Genomic DNA, 23,668 nt, shown 5'->3' on the forward strand with positions numbered 1-23,668 from the left:
TGGGAGTTCAAGACCAGCCTGACCAACATGGAGAAACCCTGTCTCTACTAAAATACAAAATTAGCCAGGCATGGTGGCGCATGCCTGTAATCCCAGCTACTCAGGAGGCTGAGGCAGGAGAATCGCTTGTACCCGGGAGGCAGAGGTTGCGGTGAGCCGAGTCGCACCATTGCACTCCAGCCCGGGCAAAAAGAGCGAGACTCCGTCTCAAAAAAAAAACAAAAAACCAAACCAGAAAAACTAGCCAGGCGTGCACCTGTAATCCTAGCTACTCAGGAGGCTAAGGCAGGAGAATCGCTTGAACCCAGCAGGTGGAGGTTGCAGTGAGCTGAGATCCCACCACTGCACTCCAGCCTGGGTGACAGAGCAATACTCCGTCTCAAAATAAAACAAAATAAAAAAATAGGCCGGTCGCGGTGGTTCACGCCTGTCATCCCAGCACTTTGGGAGGCCAAGGCGGGCGGATCACGAGGTCAAGAAATCCAGACCATCATGGCTAACATGGTGAAATCCCGTCTCTACGAAAAATGCAAAATTTACCTGGGTGTGGTGGTGCGTGCCTATAGTCCTAGCTACTAGGAAGGCTGAGGCAGAAGAATCGCTTGAACCTGGGAGGCAGAGGTTGCAGTGAGCCGAGATCGTGCCACTGCATTCCAGCCTCGCGACAGAGCGAGACTCCGTCTCAAAAAAAAAAAAAAGAGACTCTTGAAATCCTGGGTTCAAGCGATCCTCTTATCTTGGCCTCCCAAAGTGCTGGGATTACAGGCATGAGCCACTGCACCTGGCCTGTTTAGAGAGAGACTTAAGACAATATTACGTTCATAAAACAAAAGAGAATGCTATGAAAAAAGAAAATTCCTAGAACAAAATCTTTCAGATTTCAAAAATATGATTGCCAAAATTAAAAATACAATTGATAGCCTGAAAAAAGTTAAGTCAAGGAAATCTCAGTGAAAAAAAAAAAAATCAGAAGTTGAAAAACATGAGAGAAAAGATAGGCAATACAGAGGAACAACATGGAAGGACCGGCATCTGATTAATAGGAATTCCAGGAAGAGTGAAACAGAGGAGGAAATAAACCAACAACGCAAAACAGCTTCCCAGACCTAAAGGGCACAAACATTCATATTAGAAAATCCTACCGAGTTCTCAGGACAGCAAATGGGGAAATAAAAACCTCACCCTTTGAACACATTGAAATTTCAAAACACCAAGGATAAATATAAGGAGACTCTTTAAAGCATTTGAGGAGAAACAGGAATTCATTCGGCAACAGACTTCCCATCGACAACAATGGATACTAGAAAATAGTGGGAGAAATTTTTTAATGCCCTCAAAGGTTTTATAAAAAATTATTTTCAATCTAGAATTCTATGCCCAGCTAAACTGTCAATAATATGTGAGAGGTGGGGCCAGGCACAGTGGCTCACCGTAATCCCAACACTTTGAGAGTCTGAGATGAGTGGGCTGCTTGAGCCCAGGATTTTGAGACCAGTCTGGGCAATATAGTGAGACTCCGATCGGTACAAAAAATTTAAAAATTAGTCATATGTGGTGGCATGAGCCTGCAGTCCTTGATACTCAAGAGGCTGAGACAGAAGGATAGGTTTTCAAGCTAAAGATCACTTCACTGCACTCCAGCCTGGGAAACAGGGTGAGATCTTGTCTCTAAAAACATAAAAATAAAAATAAAAAACATGTGAGAATTGAATGAAGACATTTGCACACATGCAAGGACTCAGGAATTTTTCTCCCATACGCCATTTGTTAGGAATTCTCTTGAGGAAGTATTCCAGTAAAACACAATAAATAGAGTAAGACTAAATTAAGAAAGAAAAAGCCACAAGATTTAACAAAAGGTGGGTCCAACTATGTGTACGGAAGTCCCAGGATCTCAATGGTGCAATGTGCCTAGAGAGTAACCAGATTGGAGCAAGAGAACAACTCTCAAAGGGAAGTTCCCAGTGGAAAGGGAGACTTGGTGGAAGTGATTGTATGGTTTAGAACCTGGGGAAGTTTGAGGATGTAATAATTACAAATCACATGGATGAGAGGAGGAAAGGAAATGAGAAAGTCCGGAAAACAATAAAATATCATATAGGAAGCTTATAGTCCAAATATGAAGCAAATTAAAATGTGGCTGAAGTTTAAACTGAAGGGATTGTTTTATACTTCCTTCCAAAAAGATATTCCTACGTGTTAAACCTGGCAGCACTTTATCTGTATAACTAGGCATGATTTTAGGTGATTTTTCTCAAGGTAAAGTCATTCCAGGACATAGAGTCTTCACTGCTGGTAGCCACCACCCCCAAGTCCCAGACTGTTAAAAGGAATTTCAAGAAAGTATTCGAACATTACCTTTGGAATGTTGACACAATGTGGAAAAAAATGAGGTTGAAAGTACTGGAAGTCTTGGCCTCTCCACATTCTGGGCCATCTGCTGAAGACTGGAAAATATATGTCTTCCTTTCTCAGAGACAAACCACCTCACCAGAACTGAAGGCTTCATGTCAAACTCAAAGTGACCTCTTCTTTTAGTTGAGGAAAGTGGTTTCTTTTATGAGGATTTTAGAGCATTAGCTAGTGCTTTAAATTCAATCGCTTTGAAGATGCAAATATTTCAAGTACAAAATCAATAGTTATGGCACCATCTCAAAAGGCATGTCCTTTCATAATCAAACTTATTACAGTTAAAAGTTTAATTCTTAACAATCTTTGTCCTGAATAATAATTTCAAAAGAATTTGCTTAAATTTAGCAGGCCTACAAATCAGTCTCAGGAAGGCTCAAAGTCTCTTGCCAAGGACAAACTGATCCTTTAAAAAGAATTGCTGGCCAGGCGTGGTGGCTCACGCTTGTAATCCCAGCACTTTGGGAGGCTGAGGCAGATGGATCATCTGAGGTCAGGAGTTCGAGACCAGCCTGGCCAACATGGTGAAACCTCGTCTCTACTAAAAATACAAAAATTAGTCAGGCATGGTAGCATGTGCCTGTAATCCCAGCTACTAAGGGGTGCTGAGGTAGAAGAATTGCTTGAACCTGGGAGGTGGAGGCTGCAATGAACTGAGATCGCACCAACTGCACTGCAGCCTTGGCAACATAGTTAGACTGTGTCTCAAAAATAAATAAATAAATAAATAAATAAATAAATAAATAAATAAATAATAAAAATTTAAACAGGAAATATTTGCATCAAGCAGGGCATTATTTTGTTTGTCACCTTCTCTTGCTGAAGCAGATCCAGGTGTGGCACGGCCTGACGTTTGGCCCACGTCAGTGTCTGGATCCTGCTCAGTTCCACTGCCTTTGCCTGACAGTGCTTAGGATCTTCTTCTATAAATAAATAAATAAATAAATAAATAAATAAAATAAAATAAAACAAAAAGAATTGCTGGTATAACCCAGGCTCTAAGTATCAGAAAAGAGAACTGGTCTTGGAGTAGGGATGAATGGAAATTTTCATGACAGTGAGCATGAATTTGAGTTACCAAACAGGACTTGGCATCAATATGTGTAGACTGCTCTTCTAAAGTGTCCTGATGAAGGAATGAGAGAATTGGCAGTAGCTGAGGAGGAGGTGTGTTGCAGGAACTTTCTTAGTTGAGTCTTGAGCAGGTTTGCAGATTGAGGAGAGGAATTAGATCAGGAGCAACAGAAAATGGGAGATACAGTAGGGCAAATTGTTGAGGTGAAGTCCCAGAAGTTAAGGAGGAATGTGAATGCAAATATGAGGATTAGTTTTAAACAGGAGGAGGGTTCCTCCTTCCTTTGAGACAGGACAGGAGATAAGATATGATGCTCATTTAAGGAAGTCTGGAAGAAGTGAGGAAGATTCAGGTATTTACCCTTGATGACATCAATTTTGTATATGAAACAGGAGACTGGTCCATCTGCTAAGAAGGAAAGAGATCCTGAAGTGTTTGAAGTTAGTCACTACCAGAAATTTAAAAAGTGGCAGGGCAGGGGGGCTCATGTCTGTAATCCCAGCACTTTGGGAAGCTGAGGCAGGACCATCACTTGAGCCCAAGAATTTGAAACCAGCCTGGGCAATATAGACCAAGACCCTGTCTCTAACAAAAAAAAAAAAAAGAAAGAAAGAAAAATAGCCAGGTGTGATGGAGTGCACCTGTGGTCCTAACTACTCAGAAGGCTGAAGTGGGAGGATCGCTTGAGCCCAGGAGCTGGGGGCTGCAGTGAGCTATGATCGCGCGACTGCACTCCTGCCTGGACAACAGACAAAGACCCAGACCCTATCTCTAAAAAGAAGAAATAAACAGAAATGGAAAAAAGAAAACTGACAAGACCCAAAGACCACCCTTATGCCTCCCCAAAACAGAGAAGAGAAAAATATGTATTTGACCTTGATGTGCATTATCTTTTCATCTGGCAAGGGTCCTAAACTTGTACCTAAAGAAAAAAAATTAATGCTATCCTTCTGTAGAAAATGGTGCAAGTTCTGTCTCAACCACTTTCTGACTTCCTGTTCTTAGATAAGCCTCAACTTCTCCGTGCCTCAGTTTCCCCATTTTTAAAAAGGGACCTTCTGATCATTATGACAATTAAACAATGATGTTCATAAAGTACTTACTGTACAATAAATCCTGTATTATATAAATGTCAGCTACTATCATTAGACCTGGTAATAGACACTATATAGATACTATAATGTAAACCAAGTTTATTGGTTTGTAACTTTAAGAAACAACTTATGGATAGCATGGAAGAGCTGATTGTGGCTGGAGGTCAGAATGCAAATGTTAACAACTTCAAAAATGTAAGAATTAAAAAATATAGGGAGCAAATAGCAGGCTCCAGAAGACTGGGTGAGAAGACATGGAAGTTAGTGTCTTCATCTTACAAAATGAGAGTTCATGTGATATTGCTGAAAATGGATCGAATAAGAAATAGGAGTGCAAATTATTTAAGTTTATGAAGACAACAGAAAGAAGTATTAAAATAATTTAACGGCCAGGCACAGTGGCTTGCGCCTGTTATCCCAGCACTTTGGGAGGCCAAGGCGGGCAGATCACCTGAGGTCAGGAGTTCGAGACCAGCCTGGCCAACATGGTGAAACCCCATCTCTACTAAAAATACAAAAATTAGCCGGCGTGGTGGTGGGCACCTATAATCCCAGCTACTCGGGAGGCTGAGGCAGGAAAATCGCTTGAACCAGGGAGGCAGAGGTTGCAGTGAACCAAGATTGCGCCACGGCACTCCAGCCTGGGCAACAGAGCAAGACTTCGTCTCAAAATAATAATAATAATTTAACATCAAATATGAGAAAAAGGAGGGTGCGGTATGAGCTAAACCTCATCTGTCATGTCAAGGAGTCAATGGATGATATGAATTTGATTAACCAAGAGATAGCAGGCCAGGCATGGTGGCTCACTCCTGCAATCCCAGCACTTCGGGAAACAGTGGCAGGAGGATCACTTGAGCCCAGGAGTTTCAGACTAGCCTGGGCAACATAGTGAGACTTCATCTCTAAAAAAAAAAAAAAAAAAAAAAAATCAAAAACTTAGCCAGGCATGGTGGTGCATGCCTGCAGTCCCAGCTACTCGGGAGGCTGAGGTGGGAGGATCACTTGAGCCCAGGAGGTCAAGGCTGCAGTGAGCTGAGATTGCACTAATGCACTCTAGCCAGGGAGACACAGTGAGATCCTGTTTCAAAAAAAAAAAAAGAAAGTAAAGAAAAGAAAAAAGAAAGAGAGGAATAAATGTAAAGGCACATTATTTAGAACACTGGTTCAGAATGCTGGCTGCACAAGACAATCAGCTTGGAGGCTTAAAAAGTAATTTTGTTAGTCTGGGAATGAGACTACACATAGGTTTTTTGTTGTTGTTGTTGTTTGTTTTTTAAGCTCCCCAGATGATTCTAACACGCACCCAGGGATAAGAATCATGGATCTAGAAAACCGGAAAACATGACCAATTAAGGAATTTCACTTCTAGTAAAGGAATGGTGGGATGGGGTGGAGGTGTAAAGGACAGGCTGGATACTGACTTTGTATTCATTCATTCATTCAACAAATAGAGGGCTTTCTATGTGCCAGGCACTGGTCCAAGTCCCTTTTCACCATATGCTCTCTGTACTAGTTGATCTGTTTCCGTGAACCTGAGTTGCTTTGATTTTAAAATTAATGCAACAGGCCGGGCGCGGTGGCTCAAGCCTGTAATCCCAGCACTTTGGGAGGCCGAGACAGGCGGATCACGAGGTCAGGAGATCAAGACCATCCTGGCTAACACGGTGAAACCCCGTCTCTACTAAAAAATACAAAAAACTAGCCGGGCGAGGTGGCGGGCGCCTATGGTCCCAGCTACTCGGGAGGCTGAGGCAGGAGAATGGCAGAATGGCGTAAACCCGGGAGGCGGAGCTTGCAGTGAGCTGAGATCCGGCCACTGCACTCCAGCCTGGGCGACAGAGCGAGACTCCGTCTCAAAAAAAAAAAAAAAAAAAAAAAAAAAAATTAATGCAACAAATATACAGCATCATTATACAAATCCACACTTTTAAACACATTGGGCAACTAGTGAGAACCACTTCTGCTGAGTGGAAAAGGCAGCCACCTACACAGAGTGATAGAGATTGAAAAAAAAAAATCACCTTTCACCATGCGCAGCCAGGCTGCAAGCTGACTGGGAGAAGACAAAGGGAAGAGTGCCTAAGAGCACTGGAGAGTACCCACTCACTTCCACCATTACACTCCCACTCTTCTCCAGAGGCCACTGAGCCACAGCTGCCAGCTGGGTTCGAAGATCTCTGACAGTAATGGTCCCCAAAACTCCAGGACCCTATGATAGAGTAAAGAGTGGCAGAGGGAAGATAGTGTGGGGCAGGGAGGGCCAGGGCATTAATTCACTTCAGCCAAGGGTAAGTCCCTAAATCGGTGGCATACAGCCTTCTGATCAAAATTGCAACCCTATTGCCTGTCATTTCAGTTTTCTATAAAATTGTATCTTGAAACATAACACATACTCCTGAGATCCTCACTTCAAACCATTTTGAAATAACACCCTAATGATTAGTTGACAATCACCTGAAAAAAAAGTGAGGATATCAATGAGGGTCGAGAGCTCACCCAGGAGAGAAGGTGCTCACACAGGAATCAACTGGGAAGACTGAACAAATTTCACCTACTTCCAAATGGGCTAGGCCTGCCTGTGCCAATCAAAAGCATATTGATTTGTAACTATTAGTTTAACAGAATAACTAACTAATCATAACTATCACTTGAGAAATACAAACTCTAATATCTGCATCAGGAAAGTGAAATACAAGTTGGGTAAGTTTCAATAATGGACACTGGGAGAAATGAAGGAGCTACAAGGAAACCAACAAGCCTCGGGCAGCTCAGTGATCAGGGCAGTCAGGTAGGCAAAGAGGCAGAGGAGGAAGGAGACAGGAAGGAAAGCAGTGAGTGTGCCAAAAGCAAGAGGTGTATTTTGCATGTTGAAACTTGACATAATGATTATTTATATTTTGTGCCTGTCTAAACAATAGTTAGAGGGCATGTATCTATTTCATAACTCTAAGACCTAGCTCAGTGCCCTATACATAGGAAGTACTCCATAGATATTTGTTGATTAGGTTCGAGTTGGATGAAAAAGGCCAGCTACTCGGTAACTTTATCTAAAACCAGCACTACCTTTCCATTTGTCTTGAAGTCAGCTCTCCTTTCATTTAAAGTTGTAAAACAGCAACAATAATGCACATTCATATATTTAAAGCTCTTGGTTTAGAACCAGGTGAAATATTTGGCCTTTGATCAACAATGGTCCCCAAATCTCCAAGACCCTACAACAGAGTCAAGAGTGGGAGGGAGAAGATAGTGTGGGAAGAAAGAGCCAGGGTCTCAATGCATTGATTCACCTCAGCCCAAGGGTAAGCTCCTAAGTAGGTGGGTTTAGGGCTAGGCTTTTCACTGTACATCTTTTCATTTATTTATTTTTCTAAACAAGAAAATCTAGTTTTTAAGCAAACACTTATATAGCACTTACAATATGTCAGCCACTGTTGTAAAAGCTTGGAGATACTCTCACAATTGCTGGTGGGAGTTTAGATTGGTACAACCTGTGTAGGGAGCAATGCTATCTATTGAATTTTACAAACAGAAATATGTTTAAGGTTATCTGTTACAACATTGGTTTCAATATTAAGTAATTGGAAACAGCCCAAGTGTAAGTCAATAGGGAACAGTTTAAATAAATTATGGTATATCCACACAATGGAATACTATGCCACTGTAAAAAAACAATGAGGAAGTTATTTAAGCATTAATGCAGAAGGATCTCCAAATCATATTAAGTGACAAAGCAAGTAAGAATTGTGTGTTTAATACGATACTTTTCATCCAAAAATAGGAACAAAAATCCATATTCACAATTGTCCATGTTTGCATAAAGAAATTCTGGAAAGATACCTGAGAATCTAAGAACAATAGTTGCCTAAGATAGGGAACTAGGGGAGTGAGAACTGAGCAGATGGGGGACAAGAATGAAAGAGACAGTCTTTGCTGTATGCCTTTTCATATTTTTTATTTTTCTAGCCACGAAAATATATTTTTAAGAAACATATAGCACTTACAATGTGGTATGAAATTAAAATCGGTAAGTCACTTATTAATTAATACTTATTCAAAATTTAAATTTAGAAGTATCTCAGGGCCAGGCGCGGTGACTCACACCTGTAATTCCAGCACTTTGGGAGTCCAAGGCGGGTAGATCACCTGAGGTCTGGAGTTTGAGAACAGCCTGGCCAACATGGTGAAACCCCATCTCTACTAAAAATACAAAAAAATTAGCTGGACATGGTGGTGTGTGCCTGTAATCCCAGCTACTGGGAAGGTTGAGGCAAGAGGATCCCTTGAACCCGGGAGGTGGAGGTTGCAGCGAGCTGAGATTGTGCAACTGTGCTCCAGCTTGAGCAACAGATAGAGACTCTGTCTCAAAAAAAAGTACCTCGCAAGTGTCATATTGTGGTTATGCAGAAAAATATCCTTGTTCTTAGAATAAAGCAAATGGGGCAAAATTAAACAACAACAACAACAAAAATCAACAAGGCCAGGTGTGGCTGATGTCTGTAATCCCAACATTTTGGGATGACAAGGCAGGATCACTTGAGCCCAGGAGTTAAGATGAGTCTGGGCAACAAAGTGAGATGCTATCTCTATAAAAAACAAAAAATTAGCTGGGCCCAGTGATGCATGCCTATGGTCCCAGCTACTTGGGAGGCTGAGGCAGGAAGACCACTTGAGCCCAGGAGTTCCAGGCTGCCATGAGCTATGATTGCACTACTGCACTTCAGTCTGAGCAACTGAGTAAGACCCTGTCTCAAAAAAAGCAAAACAAAACAAAACTGACTAATCTGTGGGAAGGGTTTATGAATAACCATATAGTTAATTTTGCCACTTTTCTGTAGATTTAAAATTTCCAAGACAAATATTAGGGGAGAAAAAGTATCTCAGGAAAGTTCTTAAAACTTAAATAGAACTTTTTAGTTTCTACAGACTTATAAAAATATTTTAGACAGTGTGTTTTGCTACATTGCCCAGGCTGATCTCAAACTCCTGGGCTCAAGCAATCCTCCCGTCTCAGCCTCTGGAGTAGCTGGGATTTCAGAGGCAAGCCACTGCACTAGTTTGGTTTCTACAAACTCTTTAGACTGTTTTTCAAGGCCCTTGGAATGTATTTCAACCGACTGGTCCAACCTCCTTACTATTCTTTTAGAACCTTATGCTCTAACTAAATTGTATCTTTATCTGACCAAATCTTACCTCAATGATTTTTGAAAATTACTTTCGCTAAGATGTCTCTTTTGAGTCTTCCAAAATCATGTGATCTCTCACTACTTTGTCTATAGCACTTTTGGTTCTATTGGGATATATCATATCCTACGATTTGTTACAGTCATTGTATATTTTTCTTATACAAAACAACAGATAATGCATATTAGACTGTATATTAATATGTATTGTATATTAAATGTATATTGATATTATATTAGATATGTATACTTACCTATTGGGTAACACTGTCTTTAACAATCATTGTAGGTTACAACCAGGCACTCCCTAAGAACTTGGAATTAAGAGAACAAATGTCTTCTGAGAACTGAGGGGCAAGATGAATGTATGTATAGTGGAAATGGGTGAGGTGGGCAGTCATTGGAAGGGGAGAGGCTCCCAGTGCTCCCTTGTGCAAGCTGCTCCCTCTGTCTGCAACCTCCATCCCCCTTAACCCCTTCAGGTCTCATGTCAGGGGTTGCATCTTGAGGCAAGCCTTCTTTGATCTCCCTGCTAGGTCAAATCCCCCATTATGGCATCTAGACCTCTCCTTAGCACTTATCACATTGTATTTAACATTGATACGTGCAATTAACTACTGTCTGCTTCCTTTACCAGACCATATGCTCCATGATTGAAGGAACTGGTACTGTTTTTATTTATCATTGTCATCTCAGTACCTAGCACAGTGCCTGGAATATAGTAGGTCCTAGTATTTCTGGAATGAACGAATTAAAAAATAAAATGTTTATCTAGAGGAGGAAGGGTTGGTAAGCCTTCGAAGCAAAAAATTTAAAAAAGCAAAAGTAAGCAAAGCATCCAAGCACTCTTAAAGAGAAAAATAAGTTAAATTGAACTCTACTGAATTCTACAATTATATTTCCCATTTATACTACTCACACACACATGCACACACATTTATTTAGTCCTTTCCTTTCCGTAATTATTACACTTCTGGCCCTTGTTAAATCATTCCATTCCCGCACAGCAATGGTGCGCAGGGCCTCCTTTTGCTTTTACTCATCTTTGTTTCCCTAGGAGTTTCTAATTTCCCTTAAATGATGTGTATCAGGATGGTTGCTCCGGATTTCCCACGACGCTCAACTCTTCTAAGAAAAAGTGGCTTTGAATTCCCCAGACAAAAATTATGTATTTTCCCCCCGAAGAGTTAGGTTTGTATGTGTAGAGCGCCCCCAAAGAGATAAATCTTGGCTTCAGCGAGTCACATTCCTGCCAATGAAAGCCTGTGATTTCCATTTTCAGTCTGTCTGTGTCACAGCCCCGGAGAGAAGCCACTGAGGGGAGAGGTGGACCTCCTCAATCTTTCGCTTCCTCAGTAAGAGTTTTCCTCTGGACAGTACTCAGGCATTGTCTCAGGCTCCCCGCCAGAGAGCGCCCCCAGGTCCTCCGAACGACCTCGCGCACCCGTGAGATCCCCACTCCCGCCCTCCGCTTTCTGTGAAGGAAAAAGCGCGCGCGGACGAGCAGGTTAGGCGATAGAGGTCACGTGGGCCAGCTGTGGCCAATGGGGAAGGCGCATGGTGGCGCGGCCGACGGCGGCGCGCGCGTAGCTCGCCTCGGGCTACTGGCGGGAGCTGGAGTTAGGAAGGCGCGGTACCGAATTACGGGCACTAGCATTATTCTATTCGTCCTTGGTTACTCTGTCTGGCGTTCTCGACGCCGTAATAACAAGTTCGCTCCCCCTCATTCCGCACATCCCTCATTTCTTCAGTGGAATCATAAAGATGAAGGGGAGAAATGCGCTGCTGCCTGAACAGAAAGGCAACCTAGGTCTCCTGGGCCAGAAGTGGAAGGACATGGGAGGCATCTCTTTATTGGGAGATCTCTGGTTTCTAATTGTTTGGGAGGCATTGAAAGCACATTGGTGGCTCACCAGACTACCAGTCACTAATAAGATTTGACATATAACTCGCGTATGGTAAAACGAGAGTTCTAGGTATGAAAACAAGCATGTACTTTAGCTAGTGGGTTGTTACTCTATAAATCAAGGGCAGCAGCGTTAGTAACTCTTCACCTGCGTCTTCTTTTGGAGTGAAACTGTAATTAGAAAAGCATTTGAGGCAAAAGTAGCAACGCTCACAGAACACCTCGGAAGACAGCGATCAGCTTCACAAGGAATCTGAGGATCAGGAGGTGGAGTGTGAAAACATACTGGAAAGGGTTTACAATAAAATATAAAATCTTAGAATAGTGGCGACGATTGCACAACTTGGTGAGTATACTAAAACCCTCTGTACTGTGTACTTTAAAAGGGTGAATTTTATGTTAAGTGAATTACGTCTTAAAAATAAATACAAGTGGCCGGGCGCGGTGGCTCAAGCCTGTAATCCCAGCACTTTGGGAGGCCGAGACGGGCGGATCACGAGGTCAGGAGATCGAGACCATCCTGGCTAACCTGGTGAAACCCCGTCTCTACTAAAAAATACAAAAAACTAGACGGGCGAGGTGGCAGGCGCCTGTAGTCCCAGCTACTCGGGAGGCTGAGGCAGGAGAATGGCGTAAACCCCGGGAGGAGGAGCTTGCAGTGAGCCGAGATCGCGCCACTGCACTCCAGCCTGGGCGACAGAGCGAGACTCCGTCTCAAAAAAATAAATAAATAAAATGCAAAAATAAATAAATACAAGTTCCTAGAACGTGTTCATCATAGGTGACGCAATCTCAGACTTTGGGGAATAATTGTTGACAACGGAATTAACAAATGGAGATTCGGGCGGGGCGTGGTGGCTCAAGCCTGTAATCCCAGCACTTTGGGAGGCCAAGGTGGGCGGATCACGAGGTCAGGAGATCGAGACCATCCTGGCTAACACGGTGAAACCCCGTCTCTACTAAAATACAAAAACTAGCCTGGCGTGGTGGCGGGTGCCTGTAGTCCCAGCTACTTGGGAGGCTGAGGCAGGAGAATAGCGTGAACCCGGGAGGCGGAGCTTACAGTGAGCTGAGATCGCGCCACTGCACTCCAGCCTGGGCGACAGAACGAGACTCCGTCTCAAAAAAAAAAAAAAAAAAAAGAAGAAGATTCAAAATTTCAGTCAATTCAGTGCTTTCTAAAAAATGGATACCAGGCTGGGCGCGGTGGCTCACGCCTGTAATCCCAGCACTTTGGGAGGCCGAGGCCGGCGGATCACTTGAGGTCAGGAGTCCAGCCTTGGCCAACATGGTGGAAACCCCCGGTTCTACTAAAAATATAAAAATTAGCCCAGCGTAGTGTCGGACGCCTGTAATCCCAGCTACTTGGGAGGCTGAGGCAGAAGAATCACTTGAATCCGGGAGGCGGAGGTTGCAGTGAACCGAGACTGTACCATTGCACTCCAACCTGGGCGACAAAGTGAGATTCTGTCTCAAAAAACAAAACAAAACAAAAACAAAAACAAAAAAACGTATTTGGTGTGGTGGCAAGCGACTATCAGGATGCTTGAAATTTCCACTTTCTCAGGAGGCATGTAATTATTTTAAAATTAGATATTAGGTTGAAGTTAATGTTCATAATCCCTCTCGGGTAGCTAGCACATTTTTTATCTAAGAGTCTGAAACCCCATAAATTTACCTAACACTGCCCTTTAATGCCCTTCAAAACATAAAACTTTACTTTTCCAGCATTCTGGGACATTTAGGAATCACATTTTTGCAACGTAAAATTTCAAATTTATCTTTCCTTCATGTTCTCTCTTCTAGTGGCAAAATCAAGAAGAAATCCAATCTGAATGTTCCCTACCTTAACAATACAGACACTATCAGGTCCAATTTAAAGACTAATTTCTATTAAAAGATAAATTTGATCTATTTTTAGCCCATTTGGGATTACCTTAATTGGTCGTCACAGCAATGATTCAGGGCTAATAGAAACCAAAGAGATTTAGTACCATGAAGCAAAGTCACTTTTATATTTTTGCCACCTAAGAACCGGGATGAATAGATTTTCTTATAGTTCATATTTAAATAATATACTTAATGTGATTCAGGCGCAGTGACTCACGCCTGTAATTCTAGCACTTTGGGAGGCCTATGAGGGGGGATCAGTTGAGGTCAGGGGTTCAAGACCAGCCTGGCCAACATGGTGAAACCCTGTCTCTACTAAAAATATGAAAAAATTAGCCAGGCGTGGTGGCGGGCGCCTGCAATCCCAGCTACACGGGAGGCTGAGGCAGGAGAATCACTTAAACCCAGGAGCCAGAGGTTGCAGAGAACTGAGATCGCACCACTGCACTCCAGCCTGGGCGACAGAGTGAGACTCCATCTCAAAAAAATAATAATAATAAAATAAATAAATAAATATATATAATGTCCAATTTTATGGTCTTAATATCAAGAAAAACACATGCTAAGTAAACTATTTATCTTAGTTTAATCCAAATAAGATCTTACCTGGGTTCCTTGACATTGCTGGAACTGGCTGGGAGCTGACAAGTTGGGTCATGTATGCCTTCTGAAAACTGTATTTTACCCACAGTGATTTGCAACAATTTGTTACTTTGGGAGGTGGATTGAGAACTTCTTTAGTTTCATAAACAATGCCATCATGTTTTTTCTTCTTGTTTTTTCCCTGTTGAAAAACATATTTTCAAAAGCTTTCCCCCATTTCTCAGTTAAATATTTGGTATTTTGGATAAATATTAATGTTTTAACAATATCAGCAGCATTTATTCCACATATAAGAGAGTTATGGATTAGAGTAGAAGCTGGACCAGAGTGATCCCTAAGGTCTTTTTCAATTTAGTTAAACATCTTTCTAGGCTGCTCCATCCTTATCACCTATTACACCTGCCTGCATCCTTATCTCCCGTTAGTCTTTCTTCTCTCTCTCTCTCTTTTTTTCTTAGATGGAGTTTCGATCTTGTTGCCCAGGCTGGAGTGCCATGGCGCCATCTCGGCTCACTGTTACCTTTGCCTCCTGGGTTCAAGCAATTCTCCTGCCTCAGTCTCCTGAGCAACTGGGATTACAGGCATGTGCCACCACGCCTGGCTAATTTTGTATTTTTAGTAGAGACAGGGTTTCACCATGTTGGCCAGGCTGGTCTCAAACTCCTGACCTCAGGTGATCTGCCCGCCTCAGCCTCCCAAAGTGTTGGGATTACAGGCGTGAGCCACGGCGCCTGGCCTTTTTTCTTTTCAAGAGCCACATTCCATCAAGGGAAGTTGTAAATTGGTACACTGAGAAAAAAAGAGAAAAATTGGTATAGCCAAAATAAAGTAGATCAAAACCTAGAGAGGTGGAGAGGGGTGGAGATGGAATACAACACACTCTTTGTCCTATTTCCTTGTGGGTGTGTGTGTTTCCTCCCCAAAATAATTCTCATAGCCCTCTTTGATCCTTCATACACACACATTCTGTCTCTGCAGACACTTATATGAAGATTACTCTTCTGCCCCCTTTCCCTTTTCCCCTCCAATATTGTAGAATAAATCCAAATGAGATGAAGAATTGCATTAAGACTTTTTTTTTTTTTTTGAGACGGAGTCTTGTTCTGTTGCCCAGGCTGGAGTGCACATCTCGGCTCACTGCAATCTCACCCTCTCAGGTTCAAGCGATTCTGCTGCCTCATCCTCCTGAGTAGCTGGGATTACAAGTGTGTGCCACCATGCCCAGCTAATTTTTATATTTTTAGTAGAGACGGGGTTTCACCATGTTGGCCAGGCTGGTCTTGAACTCCTGACCTCGTGATCTGCCCGCCTCGGCCTCCCAAAGTGCTGAGATTACAGGCGTGAGTCACCATACCTGGCCGCATTATGACTTTTGTTGTCTTCCTGGGCATTTAATTCTTTTGACTTGAAGGGTGGCCACAGGGTTCAAAACTTTCTATTCTACCTCCTAAATCTACCTGCTATTCTAACTTCTAAATCTAAGTTACTGCAAAGGGAAAGAATGGATAAGACCACAATGAGCTGCTAAGATAATAGAGGCAGACTTCAGGAGCCTTACATCAGTGCTGTCTAATACAAATAAGTGAACCACATATATGGTTTTAAGTTTTCTAGTAGCTACATTTAATAAGTAAAAAGAAGTGAGTGAAATTAATTTTAATGATATATTTTATTTAATATATCCCCAAATAAATCCAAATATTGTCATTTCAACATGTAATCAATATAAAAAATTAATGAATTATTTTACATTCTTATTAATTTAAGTCTTCAAAATCTGGTATGCATTTTGCACTTACAGCACATCTCAATTCAGACTAGCCACATTTTGGGTACTCGGAAGCCACATGCAGTCAGTGGCTACTGTACTGTACTTTACTGGACAGCCAGCCATACAAACCAAGGGGAGAAAGACTGTCAAATAGAATCGTGACTCATCGTTTTTCAAATGTACCACATTTTCCAGTGTAGAATGCTACCTCAATATATTGCTTAAGTTTGTAGTTCAGGCCAGACTGGGGGACAGAGAGCTGAGAAATGAGTTGTTGTGGGTTTCTGGGCATTTTTAGTGCCTTGGGCAGCCTGGCATTTTAACTGGACTCATTAGGCAAACTTCTGACCCAAATTTGATTTGTCAAGTAAGACATGCTGTTCAGCTCATGTGTCAGAGCCAGATCAGACCTGGATGAACTGATAAAAGCATTAAAATTCCTGGCTGGGTGCGGTGGCTCACGCCTGTAATTCAGCACTTTGGGAGGCCGAGGCGGGCGGATCATGAGGTCAGAAGATCAAGACCATCCTGGCTAACATGGTGAAACTCCGTCTCTACTAAAACTTCAAAAAATTAGCTGGTGTGATGGCACGCGCCTGTAGTCCCAGCTACTCAGTAGGCTGAGGCAGGAGAATGGCTTGAACCCTAGAGGCGGAGGTTGCAGTGAGCTGAGATCGTGCCACTGCACTCCAGCCTGGGCAACAGAGCGAGACTCAAAAAAAAAAAAAAAAAAAACTGTTCCTAAATGAGCAAAGTTGATAATCAAGATGCAGCTACCAGGCAAGGTTCTTACCTGAAAGAGCTGGCTGACAGCTTTACCCATCAGCCTATTGTGAAACTGTCATTTTGTACTAGTCATTCATGTAATATTGCTAGACAACTGAGAATAAAATATCTAACCACAGCCTTTTAAACTATCAAGAATGTTGGATTTTGTTTTCCCAAGTAGGTTTTATTATAATTTCCCTCAAACAATACTGCAGTATGTTAATAGGTATTTATTGAAAATAATTAATGCTAATTATATTTTTCATCTAAAACCTTTTTTTTTTTTTTGAAACGGAGTCTCTCGCTCTGTCACCCAGGCTATAGTGCAGTGGTGCCGCCAAGCCCAGCTAATTTCTGTATTTTTAGTAGAGATGGAGTTTCACCAAGTTGGCCAGGCAGGTCTCAAACTCCCGACCTCAGATGATCCATCTGCCTCGGCCTCCCAAAGTGTTGGGATTACACGCATGAGCCACCGTGCACAGCCTAAAACTTATTTTAAAATATATGTCAGGACCAGAAGCAGTGTGGCTTATGCCTGGAATCCCAATACTTTGGGAGGCCGAAATGGGCTGATCGCTTGAGCTCAGGAGTTTGAGAATAGCCTGGGCAACATGGTGAGATCTGGTCTCTACAAAAAAATACAAAAATTAGCCTAGTGGTGGCACACATCTGTAATCCCAGCTACTCGGGAAGCTGAGTGGGAGAATCACTTGAGTCTGGAAAATTGAGGCTGCAATGAGTCATGTTTACACCACTGCATTCCAGCCTGGGGTACAAAGTGAGACCTTGCCCCCGCCCCCCAAAAAAAAGAAAGAAAAAATATATACATATATATGTACATAAATGTCAGAAAAACACTATGCTGTTTCATGTAACTGTTAGTATAACTGGATAATTACCAGGCCAGGCACAGTGGCTCCCCCTTGTAAACCCAGCACTTTGGGAGGCAGAGGCAGGTGGGTCAATTGAGGTCAGGAGTTCCAGAACAGCCTGGCCAACATGGTGAAACCCTGTCTCTACTAAAAATACAAAAAGTAGCTGGGCCTGGTGGCACATGCCTGTAATCTCAGCTACTCAGGAGGCTGAGGCAGAAGAATAGCTTGAGCCTGGGAAGCAGAGGTTGCAGTGAGCCAAGATGGCACCACTGCACTCCAATCTGGGCAACAGAGTGAGACCTTGTCTCAAAAAAAAAAAAAAAAATTGCATAATTACCCTTAAGAAATGTTGGCCCTACCTAAAAATATTATATATAACCAGGAAATCTCAGAATTCATGAAAGCATGAGAATGTATCTGCACATGCTTCAGCAACCATTTAGTTGATGTATGTTGTCTATTTAATAATTACTGGTTTATGTTAGGTATCTTGTCTTATTATTATCTTCTTTTTCTTTACTTTCTTTTTTTTTTTTTTTTTTTTTTTTTTTTTTTTTTTTTTTTTTTTGAGATGGAGTTTCACTCCTTTTGCCCAGGCTGGAGTGCAATGGTACAATCTCGGCTCACTGCAACCTCCACCTCCCAGGTTCAAGTGATTCTCCTGCCTCAGCCTCCTGTGTAGCTGGGATTACAGGTGCATGCCACCATGCCTGGCTAATTTTTTATTTTTTGTAGAGATGGGGTTTCACCATGTTGGCCAGGCTGGTTTCAAACTCCTGACCTCAAGTGATCCACCTGTCTCGGTCTCCCAAAGTGCTGGGATTACAGGCGTGAGCCACCATGCCGAGCCAAGTCTTATTATTTTGATATATATTTATGAAAGCTTTTACTTAATAAAATAATTTATTTTATCTTCTTTGTGGGTTGTTCTGATATAAAGCTTAAAATACATTAGAAGTAAAGCTTTTGGCCAGGCATGGTGGCTCACACCTGTAATCCCAGCACTTTGGGAGGCCCAGATGGGTGGATCACTTGAGATCAGGAGCTCGAGACCAGCCTGGCCAACATAGCAAAACCTTGTCTCTACTAAAATACAAAAATTAGCCAGGCATAGTGGCGCGTGACTGTAGTCCCAGCTACTTGGGAGGCTGAGGCAGGAAAATCACTTGAACCCAGGAAGCAGAGGTTGCAGTGGGGTGAGATTGCACCAATGCACTCCAGCCTGGGTGACAGAGCGACACTCCATCTCCAAAAAAAAAAGTAAATCTCCTATCATTTCTTTTGTCAGTTAATTATTAATTCATCTATGCGTTCATATTTTACTGTCTATGTGTTGTAGGCTAAATAACAGCCTCACAAAATATCCACATCCTAATTCCCAGAACCTGTGAATATGTTACCCTACCTGGCAGAATGGACTCTGTAGATGTAATTATATTAAAGCTCTTGAGATGAAGAGATTATCCTGGATTAGCTGGGCCCAACCTAATCACATAATCCTTAGAAAGGGAGGCAAGAGGGCCAGATTCACAGAAAGAAATGTGACAATGGAAGCAGAGGTCAGAGTGACATGAGAAGAATCTATAACCCAAGGAATGCAGGCAGCCTCTAGAAGCTGAAAAAGATGAGATGGATTCTCTCCTAGAGCCTCCAGATGGAATGCAACCCTGCCAACTCATTTTAGACTTCTGACCCCTAGAACTGTAAGATAAATTTGTATTGTTTTAAGCCACTAAGTTTGTGGTCATTTGTTACAGCAACAGTAGAAAATTTATATACTATGTTAATCTCAGTGCATAATATTGTTAGTAAATTGTCATTTTATTTTATTTTTTATTTTTTGAGACAAAATCTTGCTCTGTCACCCAGGTTGAAGTCGCAATCTTGGCTCACTGCAACCTCCACCTCCCGGACCCAAGCAGTTCTCCTGCCACAGCCTCCTGTGTAGCTGGGATTACAGGAGCCCACCACCACAGCCTCCCAAAGTGCTGGGATTACAGGCGTGAGCCACCATGCCTGGCCGTAAATTGTCATTTTAAAAGTGTTCATTGTAAGATAAATTTGAAAATGTAATTATGGAAACGCTATACTATAAAATGGGCTCTTGTCCATAGCAATAAACAGATGATCATAATAACTAGGAATGCTGAACTCTAAATAATTACTTATTAGTGATGGCAACTGTAAATTAAGCTACAAATCTTTACAGCAATCAATATATGTTGGTTGACAATGAAAAATATATATTGATCTCCTACTGAATACCAGGCACTGCTCTGGACCCTGGGGATACAGCAGTGAACAAGACACACATGGTTCCTTTTCTTGTGGAGCTACAGTCTAGCAGAAGAAAGAGGCTATATTAGAGTCATGTTGGGTGTTACAAGAGTACATCGGCCCAGCATGGTGGCTCATGCCTATAATCCCAACACTTGGGAAGCTGAGGTGGGCTGATCACTTGAGATCAGGAGTTCAGGAACAGCCGGGGCAACATGATGAAACTGTGTCTCTACAAAAAATAGAAAAATTAGCTGGGTGTAGTGGCATGTGCCTGTGGTCCCAGCTACTCAGGAGGCTGAGGTGGAAGGATCACTTGAATTTGGGAGGCAGAGGTTGTAGTGAGCCATGATTGGGCTACTGCACTCCAGCCTGGGCAATAGAGTGAGACTCTGCCTAAAAAATAAATAAATAAATAAATAAAATAAACATATATATATGCCAGGCGTGGTGGCTCATGCCTGTAATCCTAGCACTTTGGGAGGCCGAAGTGAGGGTATCATTTGAGGTCAGGAGTTTGAGACCAGCCTGGTTAACATGGGAAAACCCCGTCTCTACTAAAAATACAAAATTTCCAGTCATAGTGGTGGGCACCTGTAATCACAGATACTCAGGGAGCTGAGGCGGGAGAATCGCTTGAACCTGGGAGACAGAGGTTGCAGTGAGCCGAGATAGTGCCACTGCACTCCAGCCTGGGCCACAGAGCAAGACTCGTCTCAACAAATTAAAATATAAAATATACATATATACACATACAGATAGATGGATAGATATAATATATCATGAGGGGTGGACCTAACCTAGTCTAGGTGATCAGGAAGGACTCATCTAGGAATGATGTTTAAGTTAGGACCTAAAATTTGACTTGGAATTAGCCTGGAGGGAGGATGAGCAAGGGAAAAAGAATGTCCGGGAGAGCTGAACATCAAATGCAAAAGTCCAAAGGTAGTAAATAATTCAAGGCATGTAAAGAACTAAAAATAAAAACAGAACTTTCAATTCAAAATAGCTGAGATATTCCCCACGCAACTCTCTCAAAAATAACAAGTGGGGGGAAACACCCAGAAACACTCATTTCATTTTTTTTGAACTGAGACTCACCTCAAACCACAATGCCTGAAAATAGAAAATGGACGGAGGCTATTAAAGGACTTAGCAGATCCAAGGAAGGTCAAGCCTAAGTGCTTAGAGAAGGAGAAACCAAGGAGAAGCAAGGCACGTCTCCCTGAGGAGCCCTGGAAAGACTCAGGTATCAGAAGCAGTGAAGTGCAGAGGGAAGTTAAAGGAAGGGAGATAGATGGGAGAAATGTAGTGCTTCAAAAAGGAGACTTGTTTGAAAATCTGTTTAAGAAGTAGTCAGGTCTCCCAGAGCCCCACCCTATCTAATGTAATCAAGCTATACTTTTACCTCCATAGGAAACGGGAAATGCCATCTCTGGAGAAAGTAAACTAAAGGAGTTATAGATAGTGGTACACTTGGCATAGATCAGAGTGGGAGTCAGACATATTACTGAAAAGAAAACACCCAGGCCTCTTCTCCTGCATAGATATAGAACTTCATAGCCAGCTTCTACTCTCTAGCAGGAAAAAAAAACAAAACAAAAAACGTACTTCTTAGGAGAAAAAAACCTGACATTTTGGGGCTCCCATAGAAAAGCCTCCAGTGAATTCTTTCAATTGATAAGATGCAAACATATACTTAGAATTTCCAATTAGCTTTTAGGACTTTATTCTTAAAATATAAACATACAAAAATCATCAGCTACTAGAGGAAAATCTGCAATATAAAAAAAAATTCTAAACCTCAAGCATGGAAGAATCAGGGGCGAAAACAATCACAGAAAACTGAGACAATGCAAGGAGCATAAAAATACTTCAAAGGAATTATATCATCAGAGAAATATTATATCCATGAAACAAGAACAGGATGCTAAAAGAAGAAACATTCTAAGAATAAACAAGAGCAGCTGGAAATTACAAATACTATAATTAGAAATCTGTAAAAATATATACATTGTGAAAGATAAAGACAAAAAAAAAGGCTCCAAAAGAGAATGACCTTGGAAATTCTTACAAGTCAGGAAAAGTCATGAGAAGATTCTACAAGAAAACTGCTCTGATGTCCTTAAGAAATCATTGTCATGGGGGAACAAAATGGTAGGCAGATGGGGAAGGGTTAGGGTTAGCTAGGCCCGGCGTGGTGGCTTGCGCCTGTAATCCCAGCACTTTGGGAGGCCGAGGTGGGTGGATCACGAAGTCAGCAGATTGAGACCATCCTGGCTAACACGGTGAAACCCGTCTCTACTAAAAATTACAAAAAAAAAAAAAAAAAATTAGCCGGTCATGGTGGTAGGTGCTTGTAGTCCCAGCTTCTCGGGAGGCTGAGGCAGGAGAATGGTGTGAACCTGGGAGGCGGAGATTGCAGTGAGCCAAGATCGCGCCACTGCACTCCAGCCTGGGCAACAGGGCAAGACTCCATCTCAGAAAAGAAAAAAAAAAAAAAAAAAAGGAAAGAGGCTAAAGAGATAAGAAAATCAAATGTAATTTTGGAGTGAGATGTCATATTGTCTGCCACTTACTTTCAAATAGTTCAGCAAAATAGACAAATATAAAAACAAAGAAAATATGAGAAAATGTTAGCAATTGTTTAATCTATTATAAGTAGTGGATATACTAGTGTTGGTTGTATTAGTCTTAAATTTCCTTTATATTTGAAATTTTTCATAATAAACAGCCATAGAAATAAAGCAAATATTGGGAGCGCACTGCAGTGAGCTATGATCATGCCAATGCACTCCAGCCTGGTTGACAGAGTAAGACCCTGTCTCTAAAAGAAAAAGAAAAGAAAAGAAACAAAGAAATGCAAGAAAACATCCCAGAACAAAAGGACATATGTCTCCAGGATGAAAAGGCCCAGCACGACGAATGGAAAAGACCTAAACCAGTATATACACACACATCTTGGAATGTACACACACATCAAAATGTTGATGATTATTGCATCTAAGTAGTGGGTATACTTGTTGAAATACTATACCCTCAACTTTTTATGTTTGAAATTTTTCATGACAAAAAAGTCATGAGAGATCTAAAATTTAATCAAATTTTATGTTAATGTCTCTAAGAATTGTGGCCTATTTTGAAAAGCAATAAATAAATTAGTTGAATCCAACCAAATGAGGTAGCCATTATAGGTTCCAATCGGATTGGAACATTAATGACATAACTGAAATTCTTCTTAGTTTTGGTGAAATAGTTGGGTTTATAAAGGCCAAATAAAATCAAATCTATACTTGTAATTTCCAAGAGAAGTTGGTTTATAAGAGAACCAATAATCATGCATATTTATAACATTATTAGGTCTATAATAGATGCTTAAGTACTTGAGAAGGTTTGTCAGACAATTCAGATATATAAAGAAGAAATAGGCCGGGCGCTGTGGCTCAAGCCTGTAATCCCAGCACTTTGGGAGGCCGAGACAGGCGGATCACGAGGTCAGGAGATCGAGACCATCCTGGCTAACACAGTGAAACCCCGTCTCTACTAAAAAATACAAAAAACTAGGCCGGGCGCGGTGGCTCAAGCCTGTAATCCCAGCACTTTGGGAGGCCGAGACAGGCGAATCACGAGGTCAGGAGTTCGAGACCATCCTGGCTAACACGGTGAAACCCCGTCTCTACTAAAAAATACAAAAAGCTAGCCGGGCGAGGTGGCTGGCGCCTGTAGTCCCAGCTACTCGGGAGGCTGAGGCAGGAGAATGGCGTAAACCCGGGAGGCGGAGCTTGCAGTGAGCTGAGATCCGGCCACTGCACTCCAG

The 23,668-nt window shown here is 42.0% G+C and overlaps 1 protein-coding gene across 1 annotated transcript in view; it reads right to left on the minus strand.

Annotated features, from left to right (window-relative positions):
• Positions 1-23,668, minus strand: part of PXT1 (peroxisomal testis enriched protein 1) — a 60,396-nt gene that overhangs the window by 24,081 nt on the left and 12,647 nt on the right. Inside the window, exon 3 of the mRNA XM_017870101.1 lies at positions 14,164-14,341. Within this exon, the coding sequence (XP_017725590.1) occupies positions 14,164-14,215 (52 nt within the window). The 5' untranslated portion in view covers positions 14,216-14,341. The remainder of the gene's footprint in view (positions 1-14,163; positions 14,342-23,668) is intronic.

This window comes from Rhinopithecus bieti, unplaced genomic scaffold, assembly GCF_001698545.2.
Source record: "Rhinopithecus bieti isolate Rb0 unplaced genomic scaffold, ASM169854v2 scaffold_4553, whole genome shotgun sequence".
In the NCBI taxonomy this organism is placed as follows: domain Eukaryota; kingdom Metazoa; phylum Chordata; class Mammalia; order Primates; family Cercopithecidae; genus Rhinopithecus; species Rhinopithecus bieti.